At 41.2% G+C, this 16,776-nt stretch overlaps 1 protein-coding gene across 2 annotated transcripts; it reads right to left on the reverse strand.

Annotated features, from left to right (window-relative positions):
- Window positions 1-259: 259 nt before the first annotated feature.
- Window positions 260-16,472, reverse strand: rpp38 (ribonuclease P/MRP 38 subunit). 2 transcript variants are annotated; one of them, XM_072575827.1, is made up of 2 exons: window positions 16,354-16,472; window positions 260-2,750 (listed from the first exon to the last, which is right to left on the reverse strand). In XM_072575827.1, the coding sequence occupies exon 2, from the start codon at window positions 2,700-2,702 to the stop codon at window positions 1,782-1,784; it is 921 nt and encodes a 306-aa protein (XP_072431928.1). In that variant the 5' UTR covers window positions 2,703-2,750; window positions 16,354-16,472; the 3' UTR covers window positions 260-1,781. The 2 variants fall into 2 exon arrangements, with proteins under 2 accessions (XP_072431928.1, XP_072431929.1); XM_072575828.1 differs by having other exon boundaries at window positions 16,350-16,428.
- Window positions 16,473-16,776: the final 304 nt, after the last annotated feature.

A 16,776-nucleotide genomic window follows, 5' to 3' on the forward strand; every position in this document is an offset into this window, starting at 1 on the left:
GATTTGAAGAACAGGTAAAACTAAAGATTTTAAAAGTGAATAATGCATTAGCAGCACAAGTGATGTCCTCCACAAACAGGGTGCTGCCATCATGGTCAAAGTTACAAATCTCAGAACAAGGTCATCACCAGTAGGTCAGTCATACAGCTGATGATTCAACTATTGGAAAACACTCGCTCAACAATCCTGATCGTGTAATTTTAAGCACAAACAACCATTTTAAGTTTCAGTCTGGTTCACAATGAGACTCATTTACATGTAGAAGCTACATACAGGGCTTTATTTTGCAAACAGAGAGAACATGTTCACACATTTTCAATTAACAAATGCTTGAAGGGACAGTCATTCCTTGGTGCATTCCCCATTGAACACCTTGAACTACCAACTTTAAATAAATATTTTGAGAGCACCAAGGAACAGTTAGCTTTCTCCATGGCAATATCTCTACAATCATAAGGCCATAGTAGGCCATTCAGCCCAATAAGATCTGATAATATCAATAATATTATTACTGATTTGATAATTCTCAACTTCTGCCTTTTTTCCATAATCTTTGATTCCTTGGCTGACTACAAATCTATCACAGCCTTGAATATACTTGATGACCTGGCCCTTAACAGATCTCAGTGGTAAAGAATTTCGCAGGTTCACAACCTTCAAGAGAAGAAATTCCTCTTCATCTCTTTATCAAAAATGTGCAATCCTTTATTCTCAGATTATGCTCTCTGATCGTAGACCATCCCACAATGGGAACCAACCTCTCCACATCTACCCTGTAAAGTCCTACAACGATCTTGCATGTTTCAATAAGGTCACTTCTTATTCTTCTAAATTCCACTGAGTTTAGACCCAATCTATTCAACTTCTCCTGAAAGTCCCTCTAAAAAGCCCGGTGACAACCAAGTAAACATTTTCTGGACAGCCTCCAATGCCAGTATTTACTTACTTAGATGAGGGGCAAACCCATCATCAGTATTCCAGCTGTGTCCACCTGGTTTCTTCCATAGTTTTATTCAACTCTCAACTTTATACTGCATTTTGTTTGAAATAAAGCCCAACATCTGGTCGGCATGGACAGGTTAGATCAAAGAGTCTGTTTCCATGCTGTACATCTCTATGACTCTATGATTCCATATTACCCACTGAACTTGAATTCTGGCTTTTGTGCTTCATGGACAAGGTCTCCTAACAAATGATGGTCGAGCCAGCAATGCAAGAATCTTTTAATATTAATTAAACTGTAAAATCTTGTTCACTTTGGGATTGGTTATTATTATAGTTCTACCCTCAGAATAAAAGTATTGACAATGTCTCTTTTCTTTCAGCAATACTCAAGTTCTGTACTGCCCAGCAACTATACAATTATAAAACCAATCCGTCAAATGGCTAGGATTCTTGGTTCAAAACCTGTCAATTTCCTTCCTAATAGCACTGTGGATATAACTGTATATAATAATTTTGCAGCAGTTTAAGAAGTCAACTCAACACCACCTTTCAAGGACAGCTAGGAATGGGTCACAAATGCTAACCTTATCAGTCACGCTTAGATCCCATGTAGGACTTAAAATAAAAGAGTAACACAATTTTAAATCTGCTTGTTTTAACAAGCTGGTACATTAAATATTTGAGAACTTTGACAAGTCAGTCTTTATTCCATCCCTTTATAATCTGAAATTTACAACAGCTCTGATGAAGAATTGACACCTTTGATTGATCTTTTCAGTCAACAGATACTAACCAACAAATGAGTTGTATACATTTAAGTTTCCACAATCTGATGTTTACTTATTTTTCTTATTCCTTTTTGGCTTTCGAATTTTATTTGGATTTGGAACTATCTTCTTTACTTTCAGAGGCAGCAATGTCACCCCTATTGCTTTGCTCGTTGGAGTATCATTTGATGACACTTCATTGAATTTACGCTTTTGACTTTGGGGAAGTGCAGTCTCCGTTACTTCAAGCTTTGGAATTTCACCAGTGCAATCTTCCACTTTTGTGTCCAGTTCTTCAGCATTTACAACTACCATATTTTGCTGTATCCATGAAACATTTAAAGGAGGTACTTGTGGAGTAATAGCATTAACCATCTCAGTAAAAGCTTCTGAATTCTTTTTAAATCCCAATGCAAGTACAGATTTCAGACCAAGCACTGGTGCCACTGTTTCACTCAGGTGGGGAACTTGGCATGCAGGGACCTGCCGGCTCACACTCAATTGGATGAGATGATGAGTCATCAAAGGAGGTTTCACTGATTTACACACCAGAACCAAACACAACATATCTCTCTCCAAAGCCCGAGTAACCTCGTTGATCCCAATTGCCAACTGTTTCCTGAGCTCCACATTAGTCCATCCTTGTTTAGGTTCTTGAATACTGATCATCACATGCTCTTCCTTCAATTCTTTGACCTCTTCAGTCTCCTGTTGATCTTCACTTTCTCCAATATTCCCCTCCATATTTCTCTCTGCTTGACTTCTTGATGCCGTGGAAGGTTTTGGTTTCCTGGGCTTTACAATAGGTTCAACTTTGCACAAGCCAGTCTCTTGAAATGCTTTTGTTAGATTTTCCAGGATAAATGTCATGATATTCCTTTCCAAGGGTATCCATTCTATACTGTAAGGATTGTTGAATGAAGTCTTAACAGATGGAAGCCTTGCTTTCCGTACCCCTTTTCCTTTTGCAACTTGGGCTGGACTTTCCATGTTTTCATTTACCACAAGTAGGAAACAATGTTCAAAACTCTTGCCAACCTGTAAAAGACACACAAGCACCTTAGCAAAGCAGGTCAACTAAAAGACTATAATCATTGACCAAACCAAACTGGAATCACAGTTTAAGCAACCCTCAAGCATTTCTCTCCAACACTAAGCCAGCAATCATTGCAGCTGTGGCAGCAAACAAAACACCTCTCCCACAACAGCAGTTAAAATGTTCTTGAAAAAGATTAAAGTTTTTGTGATTGATTATATTCTCTCTGATCAATCCGTATGGTTTCCCAATGTCTGCCCTAAATTAGCCCTTTCTTTGATTAAACTTGTTACCAATTTTTAAATCTACAGTTAGTTTAATATAAGCCTTTCCTATAGTCAAATAAATTTGTAAGTATCCATGAATACCTCTTCAGTGAACAGAGTAAGATTCTCCATCATCTCCTCAATTTGTTCCTGTTGGTCAGCATCAATCCCTTAGCTCTTCTCTACACTGTCTTCTAACTTTCTCTTTTAATTAGGTTTGCTATTCAGGAACTATAGAATTTATGACAACCAGCACCCAGCATTATTGGAGATTAAAATGCATTCTATTGCTTCATTGTGCAGTTCAACATCCGATGAGGTATGTTAATTGCTGCTATACACTGATTCGATATATTCAGCACTAGAACTGAACAGAGTTCATTATTTTCTCTTTCGCATATGTTGCACTTTACACAACCACATGAAACTTCATCTGGCATTCTTCTGCCAACTTGTATATCTTTTTCAGTTATTTCTCAGCTGGTCTTTCCAATTTCACTGTCTTTCCAAGATTAATCATATTTGCAGAGGATATCAATTTGCATCAAGTCTCTGAAATAGAAACTGTAAGCTGAGACATTTCACTCAGTACTTCCACCACCAACTGTCCCAATATGACTGCTTTATTAATACGTTTCTTATATGTTCTTATGATTTCCCCTAAATCTTCATTGATTTGAGTTTAATTAATTGCCTTTTACAATAAAGTTTGTTAAAAGCATTTTGGAAGTTAAAGTTATCACATAGTATTGGTAAAGGTAACATGACCATAGTCCCAGAGGACCATAGGGATGCTGTCTTATTAGAGAGAGATGTCTGGTGATGAGTTTAATCGGAGGGTGACCATACCTCAGGCAAGGATCAAGATTGAGAAGGCGGAACTATATTGGTAACCTCAGCCCTTGTAAGAATTGACACCCCACCCCCATTGTAACCAAGCCATTCAGCCAACTGAGCTAACTGACCCCAAAGCATGTTATATGGCTTACTAAAATCCAATTGGGTCATCACTGCCAGTCAAGCAGAATTTAGCCATTGTTCTAAATAACCATTTGACTTCGTAATTGGTTCTACTTTCTATTGAACAGAAGTAAAATTAACAGGTCGAGAGTGGTTAGTGTCTGTTTTGTCCACAGCCGTGTGACCTTGTCTGAACTGTTTTCAATGCAAACCTCTTGCTTAACTAAGAAAGCTGTTGTACACAACAGTCTCGGGGCAGTTTCACCGCTGCATTGTACAAGTATAGCCACCCTTCTCTAATACTCCAAACCCTCTTACAAAAGAAAGGCTGACATTTCATTTATCTTCCAAATTAGTTGTTGTAAGCTGCTTATTGTAATTCATATACAAGGACACTCATATTCCCCAGTAGCACAACATTCTGCAGTCTGTCTCCAATTAAGTAATATTCTGCTTTTTCCATTCTTCCTGCTAAAGTGGACAACCATGCATTTTCCCCACAGTGTACTGCATCTGCTTAATTCATGCTCAGTCATTTAATCTATTTATGTGACTTTGCAGATTATCTGTTTCTTCCTCAAAACATGCTTTCCTACCCATCTGTCCATCATCTTCAATTTTGGCTGGAGTACAGATGACTCCTCAAACTAAATTATTCGTACAGGTTGCAAATAGTTGACACTCCAGCAGTGAATCCTGTAGTACTCTAATTTTTGCAGTTTGCCAATCTGAAAATGATCCATGTATTTTGATTCTTGGTTTCCTGCCAGTTGGCCAGTCATCTCTGGCATCTCATTGGAAATCTAAATACATTACATCTACTGGCTCCACTTTTTCCAGCTTCTAGTTACATTCTCAAAGCGATCCACTGAGTCTGCCAACTCACAATTTCCCATGAATAAAACCACATTGATTCTCATAGACTTATGTTTCGAGCACAGAACAAGGCCAATCATTGGGTTTACGCCGTAGAACACACTAGTGTTAAGATAATCAATAAATATCTAACTACACCATTCCACTGTACAGAATTGGCACATAACCCTGAAGTTTATGGCAAAGCAAGTGAATATCTAAATAATTTCCATAATTCTAGAGGACCACAGGGCTGCTCTCGCTTTAGAAAGAGGCAACGACTTGTGCTTTACCTGAGGGTCACCATGCCTCAGGCAAAGGGAGAGGTCAAGAAGGAGGAACCTTCATGGTAATCTCTCCTGGTACAGGAATTGAACCTATGCTGTTGGTGTCACTCTGCATCACAAACAAGCTGCCCAGCTGACTGAGTGAACCAATAAACAAACCTTCAAATAGTGTTTAAGGGTTACAAGAGTTCCTGACTTAATTGCCTTTTCTGGCAGTAAGATCGAGACTCTCACCACCCTCAGTGAAAAGAATTCTCTTCCTCTTAACCTTATATCTATGCCCCAATGACTGACCCTCCACTAAGGACAAAGATTTCCTTCCTAAGCACTCTGTCATGCCCCGCATAATCTTGTACACTTCCATTAAGTCCTCTCTCAAATGTTGTTGCTCCAAGGAAATCAATAATAGCCTATCCAATCTTTTCTCCTAGCTCAGACCCTCCATTTCCAGGCAGTGTAATCTCCTCTGCTCCCTCTCTAATGCAATCACATCCCTCCTATAACATGGTGACCAAAACTGAAAACAGCCCTCGAGTTGAGACCTAACCACAACAGTCTCCATAAATATAACCAGGAAATTTTGCACCAAAAATCTTTATTCACTCATGCAACAGACCATGAATAGACAGACACAGTACAGCAAGCCATAGATATTAGAAAGCGACAAACACAGAAAATGAAAAAAACTAGACCTGAAGAAACAAACTAGACAAACTTACATAAAGTAGCAACACTGACAACACAGAAGCATGGATAAAAAAACTTATCTGACCAACTCTTAACAGACATGAGAAAATTAAGTAAATTAGTAAATTAAAACTTCCAGGATACGGACAAGAAAGATTTCTTAGCAGCATTAGAAACAACACTAAAAGACAACCAACTCATAGAAGAAACCCAGCAAATTATCAGATAAGTAGCTGCACCAACATTAAGCAGAAAAAAGGAAGGAAACACACTCAATACACAAGAAAGGAAAGCACTGGAAAGACTAAAAAAGATAAAAACATTGTTATTCTACCTGCAGACAAGGACGCTTGACAGTCATTCTAAATCGAAGAGACTACATTGAAAAAGCGAATGCACTACTTGCAGATACCAACATTTACCAACTATTGGCGATAGATCCAACCCTACAACTAGAGAAACGAATCACAACACTACTCAAAAAACTTCAGAAATCTGAAGAAATAAATAAGACCGACTTCTAAAAAAATGAAAACAGACGGATCCAACACACCACGCTTCTGCGGATTACCCAAAATTCACAAACCAGGAGCCCCCCTCAGACCCATAGTCTCACTACCTGGAACACCAACTTACAGATTGGCCAAGGAGCTAAACCAAAGACTAAAACACTCAGTAGAAGGCTCACACCATTCCATCCACTCTACCCAAGAAGTCCTGAAGACCAAAGACACTAAGATAGAAGAGGATGAAATAATGGTCTCCTTTGATGTAACAGCCCTGTTTACATCAATCAGCATTAACCTAGCCAAGGAAACACTGACTACACTATTAGAAGACCCAAAGACACATACACCAAACACTACCAACTTCATCACCAAGGACAGTATTGTTAAGCTAGTGGACCAATGCCTTACCATCCACTTCACCTTCAACAACAAAAGCTACAGACAAACCAACAGAACAAACATGGGATCTCCGATATCAGGGTTCTTAGCAAAGGCTTTGCCAATCACCCAACCCAAACTTTGGGTCTGCTGGATGACACATTTGTCATCACTGAACGAAACAAATTAGAGGAAACCTTCAAGACCACCAAGAATACCCTTACTGGCATAAAATTCACTAAAGAGGAGGAAAACAACAACAAACTGCCATTCTTAGATGTCACAGTAGAACGAACAGCCAATGGGGAACTTCAAACCAGTATCTACAGGAAAACAACATAGACAGACCAAATATTGAACTAAAGAAGCAATCATTCCAACATCCACAAATGAAACTGCATCAGAACATTATTTTAATGAGCCAATACACACTGCAGCACAGAGGAACTACGCAGAACTGAGGAAAATCACCTATACCCTGTATTCAAAAAGAATAGGTACCCAATGAACACAGTCTGCCGATTTCTCAGCAACAAACCCAAACAAGCAGACAAAACACATCCAGAAACCCTAGCCACTCTCCCCTACATCAAAGACATCTCAGAAATGACTGCCAGACTATTCAGATCCCTTGGCATCATGGTAGCCCACAAATCCACGAACACACTAAAACAGCAGCTAATGAACTTGAAAGGCCCTATACAGACAACAAGCAAAACTAATGTCATTTACAAAATACCGTGCAAGAACTGTAACAAACACTACTTTGGACAAACGGGCAGAAAACTAACCACCAGGATATATGAACATCAACTAGCCACAAAACGATATGACCCTCTCTCACCAATATCCTTACATACAGATGAGGAAGGACACCACTTCAACTGGGACAACACATCCATCCTTGGACAAGCCAAACAGAGACACGCACAAGAATTCCTAGAAGCATGGCATTCCAACTGGAATTCTATCAACAAACACATCGAGTTAAACACCATCTACCACCCCCTGACAAAAAGAACAGAAAATGACATCACCACAGGAAATGGCATCACTAACCCACAGAAGCCCAAACATGTAAATAGAAAGCAGGAATCAGCAGCACTGCTTCACCTGGAGGCCCATTGAAAATATTACCTAATAGGGTGATGAAACTTTTGGAAATGAATGTTCAGCTCAGCGAGCAAGCCTACATCCAGAACCTCCTCCTGAGCTACAAATCCTCTTAAAACTCGCTAAGACCTAACCAGCATTAAATATATTTCCAAAAGATCTTAAAGATACAGGAGCAGAATTAGGCCATTCAGCCCATTGACTTTGCTCTACCATTAGATCAGGTGGAGATTAGATCAGATATAAACCCTGTTCTTAACAATCAAGAACCTATCTTAAAAACACTCAGTGGCTTTATGGACGTATTCAAAAATCATGAACAATTTTGACAGAATAAAGGAGGCTATTCCATTTCCACTACATGGTATGTCAGTAACTGGGATCACAATTTTTGGATTGTCAGCAAGAGAGCTAGGCATGAGAGGAAGAGAAACTTCTTTACTCAGAGAGTTGTTAGGAATTGGAATGCGCTGCCTGGGAGGGTAGTGGAGGTGGATTCCATGGGAGGTTTCAAATGAAAGCTAAGTATATGTTTAAAGTGACAAAGTTTGAGGACTGGGAGTTAGGGCTGGGTTAGTGGGATGATCTGGGTAACTCTTTCACAGACAGTGAGTGGGGAACAGAGCATAACTAAAACATTCATTATGAGTGAGAGACCGAGTATGAATTAGTTACAGAGTGTAAGCAAGATAATAAGTGTGAGCTAGATATTCAGTATGAACTAGAGAGTGAGCATTGTGAAACTTTCAACGAGAATTCGTGAATGAGTATAAGTTAGAGATTGAGTGTCATTGAAATGGGACTAGTTCAGTTTAGGACACCTGGTTGGTATGGACAAGTTGGACTGAAGGGTCTGTTTCCGTGCTGTATGTCTCTATGATTTGGCCTCCACAACCCTCTGGGCCATGAGTTCCATAGATTAATCACCCTCTGACTGAAGAAATTCCTCATCTCAGGTCTAAATGGTTCTCCCTTCACTTTGTGGCTGTACCCTCAGGTCCTACTGTCTCCTACTACTGGAAACATCTTACCCACATCCACACTATACAGGCCTCGCAGTAATCTGTAAATTTCAATCAGATTCCCCCTCATCCTTCTTAGAGACCTAGAGTCCTCAATCGCTCCTCATATGACAAGCTCTTCATTCCAGGATCAGTCTTGTGAATTGCCTCTGGACCCCTCCAACGTCAGCATATGCTTTCTAAGACACAGGGCACAAAACTGTTAACTATATTTGAAATGCTAAGTAACCAGAGCCTTACACAGCCTCAGCAATAAATCTCTGCTTTTGTATTCTAGCCCTCTTGAACAGAATTCTAACATTGCATTTGCCTTCCTAATTGCCAAATGAATCTGCGTATTAAACTTAGAGAACCTGACCTAGTACTCTCAAGTCCCTTCATGCTTCTGATTTCCAAAGTCTTTCTCTATACAGAAAATAGTCTACACCTCCAATCTTCCTACCAAAGTGCACAACCTCATACTTATCCACATTGTATTCCACCTACTACTTCGTTGCCCATTCTCTGAGCCAGTCAAGTTCCTCTGCGGTCTCCTGCTTCCTTAGCATTTCCTGTCCCTCCACTTACCTTTGTATCATCCGCAAAACTTTCCGACAATTCAGTTTTTGTCCAGATCATTAACGAATAACGTGAATAGTTGTGGTCCCAATAGCGACCCCTAAGGAATTTCACTAGCCACCAGCTGCCATCCTGAGAAAGATTCCTTTATCTCCAATCTCTGCCTTCTACCAAATAGCTATTCCCCTATCCTTGCCAGTACCTTATCCTGAAACACCATGGGCTCTTATCTTATTGAGCAACCTCCTGTAAAGCCTCTTGTCAAAGGTTTTCTGGAAATCCAAATAGATCATGTCCACTGCCTCTCCTTTGTCTAATTTGCTCATTATCTCCTCAAAGATTTCTAACAGATTTGTCAGGCATGAACTCCCCTTGGCAAAACCGTGCTAACTCAACCTTATTTTACATTTCACTTCTAAATACTCCTTAATCTCATCCTTTATCATGGACGCTAACCAGCCTATAGTTTATGGACTTCTGCCTCCCTCCCTTCTTAAACAGGAGTAATACATTAGCCATTTCCCAGTCCTCTGGAATCCTCCCTGATGTCAGTGATTCCTGAAAGAATACCACTACTGCCTCTACAGTCTCCACAGCCATCTTCTTCAAAACTCTGGGTTGTAGTTCATCTGGTCCAGATGTTTTATCTAAGTCCAGACCTTTCAGCTTCCCCAGCACCTTCTCCTTAGTGATGGCCATTACATTCAATTCTACCCTCAACTCTCGAAGTTCTGGTGTGCTGCCTGTGTCTTCTACTGTGAAAACATGCACAATACCTATTCAATTCCTCTGCCATTTCTTTGTTCCCCATTACTACTTCTCCAGTCTCATTTTCAAGTGGTCCAATGTCCATTCTTGCCTTGCTATTAACTCTTAGAAACCTAAAAAAAACCTCTTGCAATCTTCTTTTATATTACTAGCTAGCTTTCCCTCATATTTTATCTTCTACCCCTTACTGTTTGTTGTTCCCTCTCTGCTGGTTTTTAAAAGCTTCCTAATCCTCTGGCTTCCCACTAATCTTCACTACAATGTATGTTTTATCTTTTGCTTTTACACTGTCCCTGACTTCCCTTGTCAGCATGGTTGCCTCATCCTCCCGATACGAGCTGAAAATGTGTTGCTGGAAAAGCGCAGCAGGTCAGGCAGCATCCAAGGAACAGGAGAATCAACGTTTCAGAAAGGTTCCTGAAGAAGGGCTTATGCCCGAAACGTCGATTCTCCTGTTCCTTGGATGCTGCCTGACCTGCTGCGCTTTTCCAGCAACACATTTTCAGCTCTGATCTCCAGCATCTGCAGTCCTCACTTTCTCCTCATCCTCCCAATAGTATGTTTCTTCTTCCTTGGGATGAATTTCTGCTGTGCCTCCTGAAGTATCCACCACTTTCCCTACTAGGCACCCTGTCCAATCAGCTGTGACCAACCCCTCCCTCATGTTTTTGTAGTTACCTTTACTCGAATGTAATAACATTACAGGTCATTCTGCTACAAAGTGACAGTTGTGCTGCTCTGCAACCTTGCACTGTAGAAAATCACTAATAGAAAATCAGTATACCCAGTTCAGTAGAAAGTTTGCGCTATCCAAACAACGCCCACAATTCATCAATCGCGTTATAACCAATTTGTGCTGACAAAACACGCTTTGTGATCAACCTGTACATCTGATTCCAGTTTCTCCCTCTCAAACTGCAGGTTGAATTGGGTCATATTATAGTCACTGGTCCCAGGGTAAGCTCCCTAATCAAGTCTGCCACAATACACATCCTCAAATTCCACAGTGGGCTCTATCACAATCTCTAGAACATTACAGCACAGTACAGGCCCTTCAGCCCTCGATGTTGCGCCGACCTGTCATACCAATCTGAAGCCAACAAGGTAAAAACAATGACTGCAGATGCTGAAAATCAAATACTGGATTAGTGGTGCTGGAAGAGCACAGCAGTTCAGGCAGCATCCAACGAGCAGCAAAATCAACGTTTCGGGCAAAAGCCCTTCATCAGGAAGGGCCCTCCTGATGAAGGGCTTTTGCCCGAAACGTTGATTTCGCTGCTCGTTGGATGCTGCCTGAACTGCTGTGCTCTTCCAGCACCACTAATCCAATCTGAAGCCAATCTAACCTACACTATTCCATGTACGTCCATATGTTTGTCCAATGACGACTTAAATGTACTTAAAGTTGGTGAATCTACTACCGTTGCCGGCAAAGCATTCCATACCCTTACTACTCTCTGAGTAAAGAAACCACCTCTGACATCTGTCCTATATCTATCACCCCTCAATTTAAAGCTATGCCCCCTCGTGCTCGCCGTCACCATTCTTGGAAAAAGGGTCTCCCTGTCCACTCTGTCTAACCCTCTGATCATCTTATATGTCTCTATTAAATCATCTCTCAACCTTCTTCTCTCCAATGAAAACAGCCTCAAGTCCCTCAGCATTTCCTCGTAAGACCTTCCCTCCATACCAGGCAACATCCTAGTAAATCTCCTCTGCACCCTTTCCAAAGCTTCCACATCCTTCTTATAATGTGGTGACCAGAACTGTACACAATACTCCAAGTGCGGCCGCACCAGAGTTTTGTACAGCTGTAGCATAACCTCATGGTTCCGGAACTCGATCCCTCTATTAATAAAAACTAAAACACTGTATGCCTTTTTAACAACCCTGTCAACCTGGGTGGCAACTTTCAAGGATCTGTGTACCTGCACAGAGATCTCTCTGCTCATCTACACTATCAAGAATCTTACCATTAGCCCAGTACTTTGCATTCCGGTTACTCCAACCAAAGTGAATCACCTCACGCTTGTCCGCATTAAACTGCATTTGCCACTTCTCAGTCCAGCTCTGCAGCTTGTCCATGTCTCTCTGTATCCTACAACATCCTTCATCACTATCCACAACTCCACCAACCTTAGTGTCATCTGCAAATTTACTAACCCACCCTTCTACGCCCTCATCCAGGTCATTTATAAAAATGACGAACAGCAGTGGACCCTCTGTCTTGTGGTAAACCACTAGTAACTGGACTCCAGGATGAACATTTCCCATCAACCACTACCCTCTGTCTTCTTTCAGCAAGCCAATTACTGATCCAAACTGCTATATCTCCCACAATCCCATTCCTCCGCATTTTGTACAATAGCCTACTGTGGGGAACCTTATCAAATGCCTTGCTGAAATCGATATACACCACATCAACCGGTTTACTCTCATCTACCTGTTTGGTCACCTTCTCAAAGAATTCAATAAGGTGTGTGAGGCATGACCTACCCTTCACAAAACCGTGCTGACTATCCCTAATCAAATTATTCTTTTCTAGATGATTATAAATCCTATCTCTTATAACCTTTTCCAACACTTTACCAACAACTGAAGTAAGGCTCACTGGTCTATAATTACCAGGGTTGTCTCTACTCCCCTTCTTGAACAGGGGAACCACATTTGCTATCCTCCAGTCTTCTGGCACTATTCCTGTAGACAGTGACAATTTAAAGATCAATGTCAAAGGCTCGGCAATCTCCTCCCTGGTTTCCCAGAGGATCCTAGGATAAATCCCATCTGGCCCAGGGGACTTATCTATTTTCACAATCTGCAGGATTTCTAGTACCTCTTCCTTGTGAGTCTCAATCCCACCTAGTCTAGTAGCCTGTATCTCAGTATTCTCCTTGACAACATTGTCGTTTTCTACAGTGAATATTGTCGAAAAATATTCATTTAGTGCTTCCCCTATCTCCTCTGACTCCACACACAACTTCCCACTACTATCCTTGATTGGCCCTAATCTTACTCTAGTCATTCTTTTATTCCTTAAATACCTATAGAAAGCCTTTGGGTTTACCCTGATCCTATCCACCAACAACTTCTCATGTCTCCTCCTGGCTCTTCTGAGATCAAAAAACATGTTCCAATATAAATTTGTGCTCATCTTCTATACCTAAGTGAAGAAAGACACATGTCCCATGTTTTCTTAACCAGCTTATCCATCTGTCCTGCCAATGCGGTGCCCAACCTGTCCAGTCTATTGAGATCTTCCTGAAACTTATGACTATCCTCCACACTATCACCCTAATCAGTTTTTGTATTACCCCACAACCCTCTTGATGATACCCCATACATTTAAGCACAAATCATTAATTAATATTACAAACAACAATGGTTAGGGTTAGCACCGTGCCTTGTGGATCCCCAACAGAAAGATGCTTCAAGTCACGAAACATCCCTCTACCATTATCCTCTGCTATCTGCCTTTCAGCCAATTTTAGATCAAATAGAGTCATGCAACACAGAAACAGACCCTTCAGTCCAACCAGTCCATGTCAAACATTATCCCAAACTAAACTACTGCCATCTGCCTGCTCCTTGCGCATATCCCTCCAAACCTTTCCTACTCATATATCTATCCAAATGTCTTTTACAGATTGTAATTGTATCCACATCCATCACTTCCTCAGGGAGTTCATTCCACATGCAAACCAGACTACTCAGACCCCTTGGCATCATAGTAGCCCACAAACCAACCAACACAATTAAACAGTAACTAATGAACCTGAAGGATCCATTAGATACCACCAGCAAAACTAACGTCATTTGCAAGAAACCATGCAAGAACTATAAAAATCACTACATCGGACAAACTAGCAGGAAATTTGCCACCAGGATACATGAACACCAATTGGCCACCAAAAGACACAACCCACTGTCACTAGTTTCTATACATACAGACAAAGAAAGACACCACTTTGGGACAACACACAAATCCTAGGACAGGCGAAACAAAGACACGCACAAGAATTCTTAGAGGCATGGCAGCATGGCACTCTAACCAGATCTCCATCAATAAACACATCGATTTAGATCCTATCTACCTTCCCTTGAAAAAAAAGAACCAGAAATAACATCACCCACCTGAAGAAACCAAGACCTATAAATAGAGAGGCAGGACATAACACCAGCGCTTCACCAGAGACTCTCAGTGATGATGTTGCCTAGTCATGGTGACGAAACATCTGAAAACAAACCTTCAAGCTCAGCGTGCTAACTTACATAACCCTTTATTAATCCTTTTCTCTCTATAATAATTGTTTCTAATATTCCAAAGTTAATAATCCTGATGTCTATACCTCCAACACCTTTTCTATTGTGTAAACCAGTGCAAATTATTCATTGAGGACTGTGCCTATGTCTTCCACTTCCACGCACACGCACTCTCTCTATGGTCCTAAATGGGCCTGATTCTTTGCCAACTTATTCTCTTGCTCTTTATATAATTAGAAAACACATTGGTTACTTTTTTCTTATGTTACTTGCTAATGCACTCTCTTTGCTTTCCCAATTTCCTTTTTAAAATTTCTGCCGTTCCTCTAGGGACTATGCCATATTGAGTCATCAGTAGCTTCCAAAGCGCAGAAAAATGGGACCAGCTTAATTGTGAAAACTGGGCAGCTTGGGCTGAAGGACCTGTTTCCATGCTGCAGATCTCTATGACTCTGTAAAAGACTTTTTAAAAAAAATTCCTAACCTTTATGCTCCTGGACATTCAGGATTTCCTAGTCTTGGAGGTCCCACTCTTTGTACTTCTATCTATATACAGTGTCCTCTTTAAATACCTCCCACTGCCCTGGCAAGTAGCTGCTTCCAGTTCATTTGGGCCAATTTAAATTAACTGCCAGAGGTGCCATTCTTTCAGACAAGATATTAACCATATGTGCTTTCTGTGGTAGATATAAAAGACCTTCTGGCACAATTTATATTTAGGAGTAGATAGGTTATCCCTGGTGTCTGGGCCAATCCTTACCCCCCCAAACAACATCACTACAACAAATTATTTGCTTATTATCAGACTGCAGTTTATGGAAGAATGACGTGCACAAATTGGGCACTATTAAATTGGGCTTCCAACAGCAGCAACAGTTCAAAACAAAATGTCCTTCTCGTACAGGAGTCAAGCACCTTAGATCTTCAAGGTATCATGAAAGGTTACTACTAGAGATTTGCTTGGATGTTCCCAGGTGTGAAAGGTGAGCTATAAAGAAAGGCTGGGTTTTTTTTCACTGGAGTGTAAGAGGTTGAGAGGCTACCTCGGAGAAGTTTATAAAATAATAAGTATAGATAGAGTTAATGATGGCTGTCTTTTCCCTAGGACAGAGAATTTCAAAACGACTGGGCACATTTTTTTGAGGTGAGAGGAGAAAGATTTTAAAAAGACTTGAGGCGCAATGTTTTTTTACACAGAGGGTAGTTCGAGTGGGGCATGAACTTCCTGAGGAAGTGGTGGGTGTGGGTACAGTTACACACTTAAAAGATATTTAATAAGTGCATGAATAGGAGAAGTTTGGAGTTGATATGGATCAGGAGCAGGTAGATGGGACTAGTTTAGTTTGGGATTATGTTTGGCATGGACTGGTTGGACCTAAGGGCCTGTTTCCATGCTGTATGACTGTATGATTTAAACAGAAATATTTATTTTACATTGTCGAATGCTTTTGGCTGTTTTTCTTGAATTCGTGAGGTCCATGCACGTTTTTACTTGATCTCTCTCCCTTCACCCTGCTGTCCCTTTCTGAACAGACACCGGCTTCAGGGACAAGTAGAGAGCAGTGAGTGTGGAGGCCCAAAGTCCTGGCTGTGGCAGTAGTGAGTGTCAGGAGGGGAAGAGAGGGTGAGACGGAGCCCATGCTCCAACCTGCGGCCGGCTCTCCCCAAGACACAGAAAGCAACGCAATGCTGATTGTAGAGATGCAAATTGTTTCCAAAGCAACGAGCACACATCCCACGTTGCCACGGGCTGGGATGTGGTCATGCAATGTATGGTGGAAGTGATCGGAATCGATTAAACAGTGAACGGGTATCGTTAGCGCCACATTGAGCATGCACTCATTATTATTGGGAAATATAGCTCGGCCATCGCTCCAGATTTCATTCGTGCAAGCTGCAATATTATCCTTTTTTTAACTGAAGCACAGCATTACTCACGCACAGATATTTCGTTGCTGCCTCACGGGTTGGCGGATCCAGCCAGCGGAAGATCTCCCCCCCACGAGTGCAGGAGAACTCCAACCTCCCCCAGCCGTGTGACAGGAGGCGGGCAGACGTCCTCCCACACAGTGCGCTCAAGTGCTCACGTTGGGACTGTGGATATTTTCTAACCGCGATGTTATTGCACAGGGCTGGACCAAGTGCCACATTCCAAGGAGAGGGAACAGTGAATGGACATGGGGTTGAGAGAGGGAACCAATTGCTGACAAAGAAAAAGGATATGGCAGAATTACAGAGCAGCTATTTGGTTAATGATACCAGGTGTTGGGACTGGAGGGACAGACTGCACGAACATGGAAAAATAGCAGAAAATAGGATCAAAATGAGGAACAGTGGCAAAAAGGCAAAATTAATGGCTCTTTAT

Source organism: Chiloscyllium punctatum, chromosome 8, assembly GCF_047496795.1.
Source record: "Chiloscyllium punctatum isolate Juve2018m chromosome 8, sChiPun1.3, whole genome shotgun sequence".
Lineage (NCBI taxonomy): Eukaryota > Metazoa > Chordata > Chondrichthyes > Orectolobiformes > Hemiscylliidae > Chiloscyllium > Chiloscyllium punctatum.

Excerpts from the sequence above, each read along its gene's own strand:
- rpp38 (XM_072575827.1), bottom strand. The coding sequence starts at position 2,702 with ATGGAAAGTCCAGCCCAAGTTGCAAAAGGAAAAGGGGTACGGAAAGCA.